General features: G+C 40.5%; 2 protein-coding genes across 6 annotated transcripts in view; one reads left to right on the top strand and one right to left on the bottom strand.

Moving 5' to 3' along the window:
- The window catches only part of IMMP1L (inner mitochondrial membrane peptidase subunit 1), a 36,502-nt gene extending 31,071 nt beyond the window's left edge, over positions 1-5,431 (top strand). For 2 of the 5 annotated variants that reach the window (XM_060687649.2, XM_060687650.2), the window contains exon 6: positions 5,281-5,431. In XM_060687649.2, the coding sequence (XP_060543632.2) occupies positions 5,281-5,349 (69 nt within the window). In that variant the 3' untranslated portion in view covers positions 5,350-5,431. Of the gene's footprint in view, positions 1-786 lie in introns of those variants that run through there. The other 3 variants (XR_015729773.1, XM_087877975.1, XM_034417198.3) reach the window with 3 other exon arrangements.
- A 2-nt stretch (positions 5,432-5,433) lies between these two features.
- The window catches only part of DNAJC24 (DnaJ heat shock protein family (Hsp40) member C24), a 36,299-nt gene continuing 24,531 nt past the window's right edge, over positions 5,434-17,201 (bottom strand). Inside the window, exons 4-5 of the mRNA XM_034417199.3 lie at positions 6,657-6,725; positions 5,434-5,744 (exon numbers count right to left, since the gene is read on the bottom strand). Coding sequence (XP_034273090.1) covers positions 5,623-5,744; positions 6,657-6,725 — 191 coding nt within the window. The 3' untranslated portion in view covers positions 5,434-5,622. The remainder of the gene's footprint in view (positions 5,745-6,656; positions 6,726-17,201) is intronic.

Below are 17,201 nucleotides of genomic sequence, written 5' to 3'. Positions count from 1 at the left end.
TAGCCCTATGCTGGTCCATGGTCTAGGGGTTGGGGGTTGGGGACCCATCTTAAACAATTAAAATATTTAGCCTTAACAGAAAAAAATGTGAGAAAATTAAACCAATAAAAACGTTCTAATTTTCTAAACAATCTTAATATATCACCTGAAATCTTGATCAATCACCATTGAGTATGTATTTTTGCCATGATGTGTATCCAGAGAAGCAGTAGGGAGAGATTGGAACTATAATTCATACCAGAAAATTCCAAATATTTTACTTATTAAATAAACATATTTCATTCTTGAAATTCTCCCAACACTGTAGTTTAAGTGAAGAGCATATGTACTGTATTTTTTAGACTATAAGATGCTCCGGACTATAAGACGCAGATTAGCTTTAGAGGAGGAAAACAAGGGAAAAAACCCTACTTCTGCCTCTGCAGCCCATTCGCTGCCGGTTGCTGCAAATGGGCGGCAGTGACGATAGGCGGCGGTGATCCCAGCCACCTAGAACAGCTGATCGGCACTGCACCAACCCCCTTCCCCCCGCTACAATATTCGCTCAATAAGACGCATAGACATTCTCCCCTGAAGTGGAGATAGCATCCAAGAATGGGTTGTCCTCATCTGCTAGTCAGTAGGACTGAGTCTGTCAAAGCTGCGAGGACATGCCGACACCAACGGTCCCCAGCTTTTGACTCAGTCCTAGCTAAAGACAGACGTGCTTTTAACTAGGTCACCTATTCCTGGATACTTTTCTACCTTTGATCTTCACCTTCTTTGACTATACCTCCAATGTGACAGCTCTTTTCAGAACTTTGACAACTGTATCACCAACTAATTCCAGTGTGAAGAGCTTTTAGCTCGAGCCTGCTGAGCTCTGTGCCGAGCTCTGCGGCAAGTCAGATCACCAGGAGATGATCCCGACAAGACGTCCAGTCGAGCATTGCTCGCAGAGCCAGCTGGGGCATTTGTGGAGCTAACCAGCGCTCCCGCGCTTCCGAGATCGGCAAGAGCTTCAGCGCTTCACCGCTTACAGAGGGCGGCCGGCTGAAAGGTGAGCCTTGGACTGTCATTAGACAGTCCCCCAGAACAAGACCCAAAGATCGAGTCCCTTCCCGTTCCCTGGGCATACTTACGAATTGCCGCCTTTCTTTCCTTTCGCAACAGACCCCTTGAGGCATGTCTACACGGCAGGAGCTTTAAAATGGAAACCGCGCCTGCCGCTGTAAGCGGAGAAGCCACTTCAACAAGGAAGAGCCCGAACAGGGCATGGAGAGTTGGAGTGGCTTCTGGGGCCTCGGGATCGAGGCCCGCAAGCCAGAAAGCAGCCGCAAAGCTCTTAAAGAGGTCTAGGGGCATGGCTACACCTACCAAGGCAGCAGAACGAGAGGCAGCAAGGTGCCAGAAGGCCATCGATTGGGAAGTGGCCAGGGAGCTGAAGGAGGCTGACCGCAGGAGAGCGCCTCCAGCCCTCAGTCAGGCAGTTTCCTGCCAAAATGTGGGACAGCTGTTGGGCCAAATTGAGGCACTTGAAAACAGGCCTCCACAGACTCTATCTCCAGATGGCGCTGGAGAGCAGCATTCAAGAGCTGAAGCCATTCTGCCCAGTAACAGTGAGTCACAGTCTGGGTCCCATCCAGACCCTTTCTCTGCCTCTTCTGCCTGGCAAAAGCCTTCAAGGCAAAGGGTTTCATCTAAGGAAGCGACCTTTACTCCGACCACAGTAGGAATCCGCTCAGAGGAAGCCCAGGAATTTCAAGTTCCTTCTGGCATGGAAGCCTTAATATCAGAGGCTATACAAAAGGGGATAGCAGCTGTTTTACAGCAAAGCCAGAGCGCTGCTTCAGTTAGACCTGACTATCCCTTGTCTCTAGATCTCCCTCTGGTGCCTCAAGCTTCAGGGGAATTTTTGCCCATACAGGAACCATACTCCCCTGCTTCCTCCAATCAGTCACCCTCAGAGGAAGAGATGCCCAGGGAGTTAGAGCTGTCAGAAGACGAGGGTTTAGCACCTGACCAGCCAGCTTTTGCTGGTCTTTTCCGGCCAGCCTTGTTTAAATCCTTGCTGTACAAGGCTAGGAACACAGCACACATCGCTGGCTATTTGCCAGCTCCAGAGCCAATTCCAGATCCAGTGGAGCCTATGGGCCCACTGTTTTTAGAACCAATGGCAGAGGCTGAGGTGGTGCCTTCGCCCAGATTATTTTTGAATGTGGTGCAAAGGCAGGGGGCCTCTCCAGGGGCGGGAGCAAATCCCAGCTCACTGGACGAAAGGTTCTACAATGTGGGCCCAGACTTGTCCAGGGCACTTCAGGTGCCTGCGGTGGATGGCCCGGTGGCAGCGTTGGCCATGCTATCCATAATGGCCACCGCCTCTACAGTGACTTCCAGATGACTCCTGTGGCTCCGCCAGTGGCAGGCGGATACCAAACATAAGTGGAGACTAGCCTCCGCCCCGTTCTCAGGGGAGTGGTTGTTCAGAGAGGCCTTGGATCCAATACTGGTCGAATCGAAGGACAAACGTAAGGTCCTCCCTTCCCCTTCCCAGCAGACAGATTTCCACCCCCAGCCTTATTTCCTCCGCCAGTTCTTTAGAGGGCCAGATACCGGGTTTGGGCCACAGAGACCACAGTGCCCCTTTGTGCAAAGGCAGGACCAGCAGCAGGACGGGGCGGGGAGGTATAAGCAGCTCCCCCCTAAACAGCCCCTTTGAGGGGGAGGAAGCCGTTCTTTCAGGCAGCAGAAGTAATTTCAACCCCGACTCCTATTGGGGAATGCCTGGCCAAATTTGCCAGGCAGTGGGAGAGCACTACTACGGACGCATGGGTTCGGGAGACAGTCTGGTCAGGCCTCTCCCTGGAATTCCTCTCCACACTCCCAAGGTTTTTTATTCCCTGCCCCATTTCGGGGAACAGGGTCAAACGTGGACTCATGGAAACCACTATTCAACATCTGTTGGAGATACAAGCGATTCAGCCAGTTCTGGGGGATCAACAGGATGGGGTTCTATTCCACCTCTTTGTAATTTTGAAACCCTCGTGTGGGGGGGTGGGGGGTGGTACAGGGCAATTCTGGACCTGAAAATGCTGAACCGCCTTGTCATCTACAAGCGGTTCAAAATGCATTCGCTTCAGTCCATCTTGGATGGCGTCAGAGAGGGTGACTTCCTCACCTCTATCGATCTCAGAGGCTTATCTCCATGTCCTGATTTTTCCCGGCCATAGGCAATACCTAAGATTTTTTTATGCGGGCCGTCACTATCAGTATATACTGCCATTTGGCCTCTCTTCAGCACCCAGGGCTTTCACTAAGTTACTTGTTGCCCTGGCCGTGCACCTACGGGCTCTCCCTTTACTGGTCCAGTGCTACCTGGATGATATTCTGATCCAGTCCGCCTCCGAAATCTGGGTGCAGGAGGATCTCAGAATCACCATCCAGGTGCTTTAGGACCACGGGTTTTCTATTCACCAATACCCTACTTGGGACCTACTAAGGTACTGCAGGCACTGGCTGAGGTCCCATTTGAACCACTGCCCCAGGTGGCATTCCTGGTGGCCATAACATCGGCCAGGCGGATATTGGAGTTGGCGGCACTATCCATCCGGAGAGATCTCTATGTGTTTCAGACTAATAGAGTGATCTTGTTTGGACCCTTCCTTCATACCAAACGTGAACTCGTGATTCCACAGGGCCCAGGAGCTTATCTTGCCCAATTTCCGCCCCAATCCAGTGTATTCCTTGGAATGAAAGTGGCACACGCTAGACAGGAGGAGGGCACTCTGAATCTATATCAAAAGGTTTTCCTCATTCAGGAAGTCGGAGTCGCTCTTTGTATCATTCCACCCCACCTCCTTAGGAGCCAAGGTCACTCCATCGACCCTGGGCCGCTGGATTCGGGTGTGTATCTCCAAATCTTATGAGATATAGGTCCTTCCTTTGCCCAAGAGTATAATGGCACACTCCACAAGGAGTGCAGCCACAAGTGCGGCGTTGTTGTGACCTAGGCTCACTTAGTCATTACAGGACACAATTATTCTCAAACAAAACTATTTTATTATAACAGCTGAGAATTACTTCATTTCCATCTTAGTCCAAATTAATTCCAAAACAAGTCCTTCCGAAAAAGTCCTTCGGGCTTATCACAAACCTTTATCTTCTTTGGCACCCTGCCAAAGGCCTTTCTTGGCAAAGTCCCACAAAGTTCAGAAATAAGAGATGCCGACTGGGAAACAGATTTAGCAACGTTGCTTTCCTACAGAGCCTAAGAACTTTGCTGCTCTTTTAAGCCTTATGGGAGGCAATCATCTCCTGGCCTTACTCCCGAGTTGTTTTAGCTGCTCTTGCTTTCTGGCAGCTTTGTGCATGCATGGACTAGGAATAGGCTCCTCCTGTTCCTCTGCCTCTCTGCTGTCTGACTGTGGAAGCTCCGGAGTCCGCACATCACTCTCAGATCTCCCTGGCCCCATCTCTGCCTCCAATGCAGAGCCCTCGTCTGGGCTTTCCCCAGACTCCAGGACTGGCCCATGCCTCCCCAGCCTCCTCACTGTCCGACTCCACTGCTAGCTCCGCGGGCTGCTGGCAGACCACAACAGGTGTGGGCAATGCAAGCCTCCCTGGAAAAGGTTTGCCATGTAGCTACATGGTCCTCCTCGTCCCCTTTCATCAAGCACTATAAACTGAACAGCTATGCCTTGGCTGAGGCGGCTTTTGGTAGGTGGGTCCTATAGAGGGTGCATGCGGATGAGGGGACCTCGGACCAAGCTGCGGTCCACCCATAAGGATGACCGCTTTGGTATGTCCCATTCCTGGATGCTATCTCCACTTCAAGGGAGAAGGTATCTTATCTGATACGCTCCTTCTCATTGAGTGGAAATAGCATCCAGCCCCACCCTAGTGACTGGCTGGTCCTCAGTCCATCAGGGGGAGAACTTCTGACCGTGGCATGTCGAGTCTGTCTCTATGCCTTCGCCAAAAGCTGGGGACCATTGGTGTAGGCATATCCTTGCAGCTTTGACAGACTCAGTCCTATTGGATAACAGACAAGGACAACCCATTCCTGGATGCTATCTCCATTCAACGAGAAGGAGCGTATCAGGTAAGACCAACGCCCCTTTCCACCCACTTTTTTTGGGGGGGAGTGCGTCTTATAGTCCGAAAAATATGGTAAATCTTACTTGTGCTACTAGCCTGTTTAAGATGTTCAGTACACCGCATTAACACTTCAGTTGAAATAGAGAAAAGCTAAAGGATGACTGATGCTCAATATGTTAAGTAATTGTTTGTTTTATTTCACAGCTTTGGCCTTTGACGGATTTTGGGTTTCTGCGTTCAAGTCCCAACAGTCACAGGATTTGTAAAGGCTAATTGATTTATGTTGTCATCTTTTTTTAACCTTTCAAATGTGATTTATATTTTTATATTCAATAAATGATGTATCAAGATTCAAGATTATTTGTAATTTAGTTTTAATGAAACAAAGAGCCTAAAAATTATCATCACATGCCTTTTCTTCTGAGAATTTTCATACACATTCAACCATTTGGAATGCAAGAATTAAACAATTTAAGATTGAGCTATTCTTTACTATTCCAGCTATTTACAATACCAGCCACATTGATGTATTTCCTGGATGGCACATCAAATAATTTCTATAACTAATGAACATGTATCACAGCTTACTAATGAAACATCTTCAACTTCATTTTTGGAAACAATGTATTTTCCACCACATCGGCACGTGAAAGAATAACAGTGATCACCTGTTGAAACAAAATAAATCAGTTTCAATGATCCTTCATATATCACATATATCATATTATTCATATATTGAACAGAACCTGAATTAAATATTTAAGGTAGAATAATAAACAATTTGCATAAAAAAGGAACCTATGGCATAATTTTATATTCCCACATGGAATGAAGTCAGGCAATACCCACAAGAGAAAACCTATTTTCAATTGTGGTTGAGAGACAAGTTTGTAAATGCCTTTTGTGATACAGCTTTTTGCTATTCCAGAAAGCCTGATAGTTAAAGGGGAAGAACATGGTAAACTACCTGTTCTGTAACGTAATCCACAGGTATATTTTCAATCACTTGCTATTTTGTATATTTACAAAAAGCATTTTGCACTACTAATTGAAAGACTTTCTATCAACATATCAAGTCAGTTAAATATCATACACACAATAAATCATTACACAAAGCAATTTGCTGTATACCGAAACAGTATCAAAGCTGGGACAGTAAAAAAGAGCAATCAATATGCACCAGTTTGTTATGATTAGAAAAGAATAATGAAAGGCAGTGATGTAATTACCAAGAACTGTTTCTTTTTACAAACAGTAAATCTAAATTACTTAAAGTATTTCATACCACATATACATTTAACTGATGGAACTTGCGACAAAGGATGAGGTAATAGTTATTGGTACTGATGCTTTTAAAAGAGAGCTAGACAACACAATGAATGTTATTTCTAACACCTTCTGATTGACTTCATTTCTAAACAATCATCAGTTTCAGGGGTCGCAAGATTCTGAATACAAGTTTCTGGGGTGTAAACAAACAGCTGTTACCTCTGCAACCAGCTTCTTGCTTGCTATTCTAGCAGTGCTCATTTATACATTAATATTTCAGTTCACATATCAGGTGGTTTCACATAGCTTACTGTGATTCCAGGTCATATCTTCAAGTGAAATCTGAGTATCCACTGGACATCCTTGTTCTAACTCATATTCTATGAGAAAACAAAAAGACATCATTTTCAGCATTGTGTAAAATAAAGGCTGTAAGCTCACAACAAAATACTGATTTGTTTTCTGTTTTATATTCATGAGCTTAAGAGGGAAATCTCTCCACAACAACTGCTCTGTAAGGTAGGTTGGACTGAGAAAGAGACTGGCTCTTTCACAGAAGTGAGCCTCTGTGGTTAAGAATGGATGAGAACACATGGTTCCAGGAAGTGAATCCAGTTCTGACAACTTTAGTTTTAAATCATTTCTCCAAGAACTGCTCATGCTTTGATACATAACAATGAATCTCAACATTCCCCATTCAATTATTTTTCTCCTGAAGCATGTTAGCACACTTCAGCATTCGTATGCTTCTTCTAGCTATCATCAGGAAGAACAATACCAATGAACAATACATTTTTATTGTAGATATTACATAAAATAAAAAGTTGATGAAAAATATTTCTTCTGAGACATAAGATTATAAACATGTCAGATGTTTTCAACCACTGTATGCAGGTAAGTCTAAAAAAGACAGTTTTCACTGTTTAATATTTGTCATTTCTCATCAAATGTTTTATCTTTTTTTAAAAAAGAGGATGTATGTGCCTCCACAAATCTTTTTCTGGTTGCCAGCTCAGCCATCTATCTGACTGCACGTCTAAACTGGTGGTGCAAATTGTATTAAGCCTTCATATCCAAAACTGAAAGACTCCTCCTCTCAAGAATACTTAAACGGAGGGGGGAGGGGGAATCAACAAGCCACTAAAAATGTTGAACCTCAGCTAATTCAAGTAAATACCATACAATGAATCAACATTTGTTTTGCTGAAGAACAAAAGTTTCTTCTCATACTTGAATGGCAGGTGTGTGTGTGTGTGTTGTCCCATCTTGGAAATGTGCCCACCTGAACCCTATGTTTGATATGAGCCTGGGCAGTTAGCATTTGAGAAGCTTTGATGGCTTCCAGAGGCCCTGCTCCACAAGTAATCCAATGTGAGATCTTCTGGTTGAAGTTAAGATCTGATATTAGTATCTCTATATTTCCTACTGCATTTCAGGAAAAAACAAACAACTTTGTGGAAATTATTGGTCCGATGATCCAATATAGGTTTAAACTGCAACATGTCCTTTCCAGGGCAATAAAGATTTCAAAAATATCTACAGAGAGTATTATAGTTTATCTTTCATATTTATACAAAATGTTTCTTACGCTTCAGAAAGGACAGTATGTGCTAATAGATACAAATGTATCTATTTGAGGTGTATGTGTGCGTATATACATACACACAGAGAGATACATCTTCCGATGCAGTTTAGACATATATAATAAAAAAACAGGTTAATGGAATAATAGTATGTGATATTTATAAGATAAAATAATCACAATTAAGATTAACAGCACACAAAGCACTATATAATATAATACAAATGCAAAGTGAAAAATGGGATGATAGTTAGATAATTAACTCATAGTATCATTAACACTGGCAAATCTATTAACAAATTATTTGAGATTTACAATGTAATAATGGTTTTCTGACAGGATAATAGAGTAGTCTCCATAGAAAATAAAACTTTATCATTCGCTGCTTTGCATACATAATTACAATTTCATATTTTTTAAGTGAAATCTTAATTTAACTTGGGATTCCTTTTTTTCTCAAATTAAATAATAACAATTATTCAGTAAGATATGCTCAATAATATTAATACATTACAAAGTTTAATGAATATTTAAGTATAGATATATTAAAGGTACCAGATGTATTCATAGAATATCAAATGGATATAATATTTTAAAAGTTTTAGAGTTAAATGTATGGAAAGAGACTACATCGAACTTAGAATCCACATCAATATAAGGAAGAAATTGAGTTAGAACATTCTCCTGACTGAATATGAAAAAATATTCTAGAACAAATATACTGATGTTCTCCATTTTGGCGTATCCAATCTGCTACCACAATAGTTAACTATGAATAATGTATTGGTAGTGAAATTAAACACTTATTTTAACTGCCCTCATGTATTAGTGAAAAAAATTCTAATTAGCACTTTAATATTAAAGCATGATTTCTCCCCCACGCAATTCATTAATTAGCGGCCGATTAACCAGTATCAAGTTGGGCTATGGTCTCTTCTTCCTTTTTGCAACCTTAAATTGTGATTCTAATTTTACCTGAAATCTACACTACAGATCCCCAGGGAAAAAGTTCCATCTAAATTAATCTTAATGAAGGCAATTAAAACAAATCAGACAAGTTAGAGATAATTACTGGATCAATAAAACCTCTTTGACCTAACCAATTCTGCACACCTTCAATAAATTAAACAGATACAATTAAAACAAAGTTAACCCATTTACATCTAAAATTTTGCTGCTACTGAAAGAGAGAGAAATGAAAACGAATTGTTATCTTTTAGTTATTGACTAATCTACCTTAGTAATAGTTCAAGAAAAAATATTACAATTTAGCTTTTCACTGGAGCTTGTTAATGCAAGTATTTTCGTTTTTAAAATCATTTTGTTCTTTATAATGATATCAGTTCTTTATAATAATTATATTAGTTATTTAATGTGATATATAACTTTTCAAATGTTATACTTTTAAAAATGGTTCCACCCATATTCATTTAGAGCAAAGCTTACTGCTAAAAAGCCTATTTTTAGGCTTTACTCCCGAGTTTTTCCTTTCCGATAGCAGGAAATAAATCATTAAAAAAAAGATGAGAGTGGAAATGAGATACGGCTACAAACTATGTTCTGTCTCTAATATGTGATAACAGCATAAATGTATGCATTCTGCATCTTCTACCTTGACAAGCCCCACCCTTTAAGGTATTACAAGCTGGCCCTTTCAACAAGACTTAGGTGTTAAGAGAATTCATAATGGTGATGGGAAGCATAAAGAAAAAGGAAAAACGCTAAATGAGGTCACATCAGAAGTTACACTGGTAACTGAAATATGGCGGTATTTGTGGCAAGGAATGTAGACAGTAGTGGACCACCTCAGAATATATTGGTAAAGCCCGTCAAACAATCCAGAACATTAACAAAGGAGAGCAGCCCAGTGTGCTCACAATCAAAAGAGGCCCAGATTGCAGGCAGATTGGAGAGGGCCTAGGTTGTCTTTCAGAAGAGCACAGTGAATTGTCAGAATACACCAGACAGCTTACAAAGCAGTCCAGAGTACTAGTATTCAGATTAGAAGCCCAAGGCACTAGCCGCTGCCATCCATCGTGCTGGCAACTTTAGGAACTCCAAGGACATAAAAGCAAGGCTAGGATAACAGCAGCAGGGGGAAGGGAATTTTCAGAATCTCCAATGTACAAGCTGACAGATTTGTGATATCAAACTGCACATTCTTTCTCCTGGCACACAAGTAACTGAGAAACTGAAGTTGGCTAAGAAGGGCAAAAACAAAACAAAACAATACAAAAACAACAGAATAGGAAATGCATTGCATACTATGGAATATAGTGTAGATTATATGATAAGAATATACAATAAGGTTTAAAGCAGGGGTTGACAACCCGCAGCTCCAGAGCCACAAGTGGCTCTTTGGGCCCTCTGCCGCGGCTCCCTGTCTGATCACTGGTTTGCCCCGCACCTCTTATTTCTTTTTTGGACTCCAGCCCGAAGCGGCAGGAAGTGAAGGCTGCCTTACGCGCAAATGTGGCATAAAGGCAGGTACAGGGCAGCTTCGCTCCTGCACTCTCCTCCCCCTCCTCCTCTCGTAACCCCCTGGCCGGCTGTGGCTGAGCTGGGAGTGTTCGCATGCATGGAAAGACCCTCCTTAAGCGAGCCGCTACCTGCTCCGCGGGCGCGTTTCCTGAGCTTTGGCGCTCGCTTGAGAAGGGTCTCCCCGTCCATACACATGCTCCCGGCTCAGCCACAGCTGGCCCGGGAATCCTGAGAGAAGGAGGGGAAAAGAGGGTCGCTGGAGAGTGCAGGAGCGAAGCTGCCCTGTACCTGCCTTCGCGCCACATTTGCACATAAGGCAGCCTTCGCTTCCTGCCACTTTAGGTCCAAAAAAGAAATAAGAGGGGTGGGGCCAACTAGTGATGGACAGAAATGGAAACTCCTCATTTTGAAATGGCAATACAAATCCCCAAGGTAATTGCTATTTAAATTGTATAAGAGAGAGAGTAACATATTGCTTTGGCAATTCACATAATTTCCTAATATGCAACTATTACACATCCACATGAAGTTTTCAATTGCCTCAACAGAGTTAAAGTTACACCCTCAGCAAAGACACATGCGTGTTCTCTTTCTCTCCCTCTGAGCTCGGCCAAAGAGCTGCTGGGGCTGGGCGGTGACACAGCAAGGCGATGGCTGGAGCATTAGTGCAGGAGAGAAGCTGCGCCTGTTAAGACCCTCCTTAAGCGAGCAGCCCCTTTGTTGCGCTTTGGCGCTCACTTGAGGAGGGTCTCCCTGCACATGCGAACGCTCCTGGCTCAGCCATGGGGCAGACACACACATACAGAGAGAGACAGACATAGAAAGAGACACACAGAGTGATACATAGAGAGCAGTGAGAGGGGAAGAGTAGGAGAGGGAGACATACAGAGGGAGAGAGACACGGGGGGGAGAGAGGGGAAGATAGGGAGAGGAACAGACACAGAGATACAGAAAGGGGCAGAGAGGGGGAGATAGGGAGAGGGGGGACATAGAGAATAATTTTGTGGCTGGGTAGGTGTGGCTAGGTGGTCATGTGACTGGGTGGGAGTGACATCGAGTTGGCCACGCCCACCCAGGTTTTGTGGCTCCCCGTGTGTTTTTTTTCTGTAGGAAACGGGTCCAAGTGGCTCTTTGAGTGTTTAAAGTTGTCGACCCTTGGTTTAAAGATTTGCCCCATGCAGTCATGACTGACTCAAGGAGGGAATGCTTATCTCTGATTATCAACCAGGGGAGCCTGCGATGTCTAAGAGAAGCTTCCGTTATACGTGGCCAGCATGAAAATATGGAAAAGTGGTACCTATTTATCTACTCGCATTTGCATGCTTTTAAACTGCTAGGTTAGCAGGAGTTTGGGTGAATAATGGAAGCTCACCCTGTTGTGCAGCACTCGGGTCATGAACCCAGGTAGTCAGCTTTCTAGCAGACAAGCCCAGTGTCTTAACCGCTGTACTATTTCATCACCCCCAAGAGTGTAGAATAAGAATACATAATAAGGAAACAGTACCAGAATCATTGGAATTAAGGGACATGAGTTAAGTAAGGTTAAGGTAAATTAGAAGACCAGAATGGGTTAAAAGTGCCGAGTAAATGAGGCTAAACCTCTGGTTTAAGTGTGCATCTTTGTAACTATATTGTAGTTATAAAAATGTTTTGATTACAGATTGCCGTTACCAGCCCAAATCTGTCATCTCAAAATAAAACTGTATAACCCAGAAAAACTGCTATATTTTGGGCCCCAGAAAAATAAGCATGTTCTAGCAACATGTTAGAACACTGTCTGAATATTTTATTCACAATCTTACTTTGTTACACGCATTTGACAGAATTTCTTAGAAGATGAATGAGACAGCTGCTTATACAACTATTTTTTTGTTGGATATTAAGGGGTATTTCTTGACAATAAAACCTAAATGAAATACCTAAAAGACTGCCTCCTTCCATATGAAATTGCCCTTAATTTAAGATTTCCTTTGAAGACTTTTCTGTGTTTTCCTAATAGCTGAGATGTTTTCCTCCAACAGAAATAAGTCAGAATCTTTTATTAGGTTTTTGGAAAGTATTAAAAATATTTTAGTTCATTGCTTATTAAAGGTAAAGGTTCCCCACGCACATATGTGCTAGTCGTTCCCGACTCTAGGAGGTGGTGCTCATCTCCATTTCAAAGCTGAAGAGCCAGCACTGTCCGAACACGTCTCCGTGGTCATGTGGCCAAGCATGACTAAATGCCAAAAGCGCACGGAGTGCTGTTACCTTCCCATCAAAGGTGTCCCTATTTTTCTACTTGCATTTTTACATGTTTTCAAACTGCTAGGTTGGGAGAAGCTGGGACAAGTAGCAGGAGCTCACCCCGTTATGCGGCACTAGGGATTTGAACCGCTGAACTGCCAACCTTTCAATCGACAAGCTCAGCATCTTAGCAACTGAGCCACTGCTTCCCCTTCATTGGTTATTATATAATTTTAAATACAACAATTATGCTCTGCCTCTTCCTACTTCTAATCTACTGTATAATTTTTCTTTAACTTCTAAACTATAATTTCCCTGAGGACTTGCCTATGGATGAAAAATAATGCAGTCATAATTTTATAAATAAATACTAAATCACTATTAGACGCCAAGTTCAGTAAAGCTTTACTAGGATTGCATGTGGTCTGTGGGAAAAGATAAGAGAGTATTGCAAATGGAACTATTCTGTATGTCAAATACTGAAGAAAATACAATAAACTTTTTACTGGTACATATTCTTTCAGAAAAGCACCCGAGGTATCAATGGTAGACCACAAAATAAATTTTGAATTTGAGCATATCATCATCCATCCTCCATCTCAATAATTCTGTGATGAATCTTCAGATCAATAATCAAATTAAGAGTGTCATGCACAGAAGAGACACTATTTTAAACTCTCCCACAGAAGAGAATAACATACATCCTCATGATTTCCATATGTTAAATGATCAGGCCTTAGAAAAATTAGATATCAAAAAGTGAGATTATCCTAGATATAATCCTAAATAATTCCTAGTATTTTTGAATTGTAGAGTAAATGCTATTGCCATGATTCACTTTACTAAAGAGATATTATCATGCTTTACTATGCTACTTTGATGTATGTAATTATATATTTTAAAAGTTCCCAACAACACAATCACATGTGACTTTAAAAGACCAAGCTTCCCAGGATTTAAGATATTGAAGAAGAAGGTGAAAAGGAAAATAAAGTCTCTCAAGAAAATCCGATTATTATTCAAAGCCAGTATTACAGAAAATTGGCTTGAATCTAAGATGAAGATGTAACAGGATATTGGTATAGTTAATAAGGATAATCATGGAAGGTTTAAGAAAATGGCTTTCAAATATTTTTATTAGAACAAAAAGATGTTCTAATAAAGATGTTTAGGAAAACAGACAAAAAGCAAAATACAATGAATGTATCTAATGATGTTTATAAACTTTCAATTTGTCAGCATTAGAATGTGACTTTGTGCTTCAAAATATCTAGAGGATCAGTCTTTATTGCAGTCCTTAATGAAACAATGACAAACAGACAATAAATATATTTGAAGCAAGAACCGAAGACACTGAATGTTAGGAACAGTAAAATTCAGCCACAGAAGGAAACAGATTCTTTTAAAAAAAATGAAGGACATATCCATGTTTTCAAATTAGTCTATAGAACATAAGCAAAGGGGTGACAGGAGATAAATTGTAAGTCTTAATGACAGATGAAAAATTAATTACTTGGCCTAGATTATATTCACCACCATTATCATCATTTTAGCCATTGTCTATCCATTGCATGATGAAGACCTGTTCCGCATGTTTCCAACCAGTATGGTCTTGAACTTTCTTTTCCCAATTGGCCCCACAATACTTGCTGATGTCATCGATCAATCTTGTTTTATGGACGCTTATTATCAAGTGGAATCCATTCTATGGTCCACCTGCCATCAGTTCTTCTTACTTAGTGAGCAGCCCATTTCCATTCTTTTATTCTCTTGATGATATTGTATACTTTTGTTTGTTTTCTAATCTTTCTATTTTGTCTTGTAATGCTGAGCATGTATCTTTCCATGGCTCTTTGCGCCACTCTTAGCTTATAGTCATCATAGGGTTTTTAAAGAACCAGAGTATGAAATTGATATTTGTTGTTTATTTTGCAAGGTTTTAAGCCACCAATTAACAACTCTGTTAATTGGGAACAGTTCTCATCATAAAATTTGATTAAAACAATTAACAGTGTTAACAATTCAACAAATAGATAGGAGAAAAAGAAAAATGTAAAACAAAAACCAACAAATAAAACCAAAGCCAAAGAAAACAAAGAAAAGGAATACCAAGTTGAAGCTCCATTATTCACCAGTGGTAGAAGTCATAACATTCCTGCCCCAATGGCCAGTTTTCATGGGCATTCAAAATGGTCGTTTTTAAATCACAGCAAAGCTGTACTTAAAATGCTCATCTGAGCTATTCACCCATCTTTAGAAGTGTATGAAAAGACAGTCTTAATGTAAAAATGTTGGAACACTAGTACAATGGCAAAACTGAAATGAAAACACACTTTAAAAATTAATGAAAAACTTTAGAAAAGAGAGGTTAGCAAACATAAGTATTGTAAAAGAGCCATGCGAATCATTTGTGAGCAGAAATAATTAGATTTTAGATATACATAGAAACTGCAAGCAAGCAACCTAATAGAAGTTATACAATCTTAAATTTTGCCTTTTAAATTTTACTGAAGAGACATCTAGAAGTAATATGATTTAAATGTACACCTCACAAATCTATGAAACAGATTTGTGTGAAACAAAAGATGAATAAGAGTCAGAGTTACGCATCTGAGAAAATTTGGCAATTTATATAAACTGTGACTTAAAGCGGCAGCAAATTAGAGAATTACAAGCTTTAACAAAATTACTGTGACACTTTATTAATTAAATGTTAGAAACTTCTTGCTGAGACTTTCAGTATATTTTTATTAAATAGTTTTTAAGAAATAGTTGAATCTCTATAACCATTTTCTTGGAGCTTAATTTGCTGCTTCTGTAGATGTACTTAGCAAAACAATTAAGTGCAGATAGCCCTCAACTTCCAAATATAATTGAGTCTGGAATCATGGTTGTAAGTATATACCTGTCGTTAAGTGGGTCATAATGTGACCGATCTGATTTTACATTTTTTGCAGCAGTCATTAAGTGAACCCATTATCTCTAATGGGTGGTTTTTTTGGTCAGAAACCAGAAGTAAACACTGGTTTCCAACAAAAAAATGACATAAATTGTGGTCATGGGACCAAGGGATGCTGCAAATGGCTGTAAATGCTGACTGGTTGCTAAGTATTTAAAATGCAATCATGTGATTGGGTGAAGGCAGCCATGTAGAAGTATGGGGGCAGGAGATCATCGTAACTTGAAACAGTTGCTAAGCAACCAGATGTAAATTGAGAACTACCTATATGCAATATTGTAAACAACGTAAATATGCATGTACTCTTGATCAGTTGGATTGCTGATATCGCTGTGCTTTTTAACATTTTTGCTATATATTGAAGAAATAAAATAAATCTCACTAATTTAACATATGCCAGAAATCTCATAAATGTGTCTATTCATAAACCAAAGTGCTAATAAATGCTGCCCAATTAGTTGTTCTTGGTGCAACAACTTTAGGAGTTGTGTTCCAATTGTTTCTGGTGGTTGTGGCAAGATTTAAATAAAGAAGCCGCTTTCTATTACTGGCTTGTTATTCTTCTATATTCAGTGCCAATCTCTGTTCTTGTAATCACTTTCTAACTACACATTTTCTGGATAGTTAGAAAGCAGTAAGTCAGGAATCCCAGCTTGGAGATAATGTTGACCACCTTTCTGTAGTTTAATCACTTCTACTGGCAGAAAAATCCCACTGAAGGGAACAATTAATACATCAAATTTAGCTAAAAACAAAAGCTACATGTCCTAGGCATACATGTTGCCATTCCTGTAACTACAGCAAGCGCTAGCATATAAATTACTATTAAATAACTTTTTTCCATAAAAACTGTCAATCCTCTCAGAACAACAAGAAATGAACGTCAGAGGCCATGTTCAACCAAATCAAATAAATGTGGGTAAGTTTTAAATATTTAAAAATTTAAGTCCAGGAAAGCTTTACTAAATAAATAATAAAATCTTCATTCTCCACATTGCCTGAAAAGAAAATGCTAGCTATTAATATTTAATTACACTTTTATTTCAAATGTAATCATGTAATACGTTTGAATGAAATAATTTCTATCAGTTGTTACAAAAGGGAAGTTGTTTTCTTAAAAGCAGAGCTCCATTTTTATTTTTGCCTAACAAGTCCTAATTTTTACTTAGGCTTTAAGCCATACAATTAGATCAAAAATTATTTTGTCCATTGCACATTTTCAAATAATTAATGAACAAAAATAAGCTTGTCTACACAGTATATTATATGTATCTGCCAGGCACGCTGACTAAGCCTTTGTTTCTCAAATAAAATTGTGGCAACCTTCACAGCAGGGAAGTTAAAACAGCAAGAGAAAAAGGTTTGATGGTGTGCCAACGTACAATGGAAGGGAATTCAATAACATGCTGCAGAGACAGTGAGCTTTTATCAGACACCCTAAAAAGTGGTGGTAGCTACACGTCAATGCTAGACTGGAGTGTGTTACTACAGAGTGCAACTGAGTGTTTTCCCCACAGGCAATACACTATTATTGACTCCCCCCATTAACATGGAGGGGGGAATATACATTTATTGAAGGTTCTAATGGAAGGCTGAGGGACTCCTATC

Source organism: Pantherophis guttatus, chromosome 1 (assembly GCF_059756535.1).
Source record: "Pantherophis guttatus breed Tessera chromosome 1, ASM5975653v1, whole genome shotgun sequence".
NCBI classification, from domain to species: domain Eukaryota; kingdom Metazoa; phylum Chordata; class Lepidosauria; order Squamata; family Colubridae; genus Pantherophis; species Pantherophis guttatus.
The sequence above is the reverse complement of the archived record's forward strand: the minus strand, read 5'-3'. Positions and strand labels throughout refer to the sequence as shown.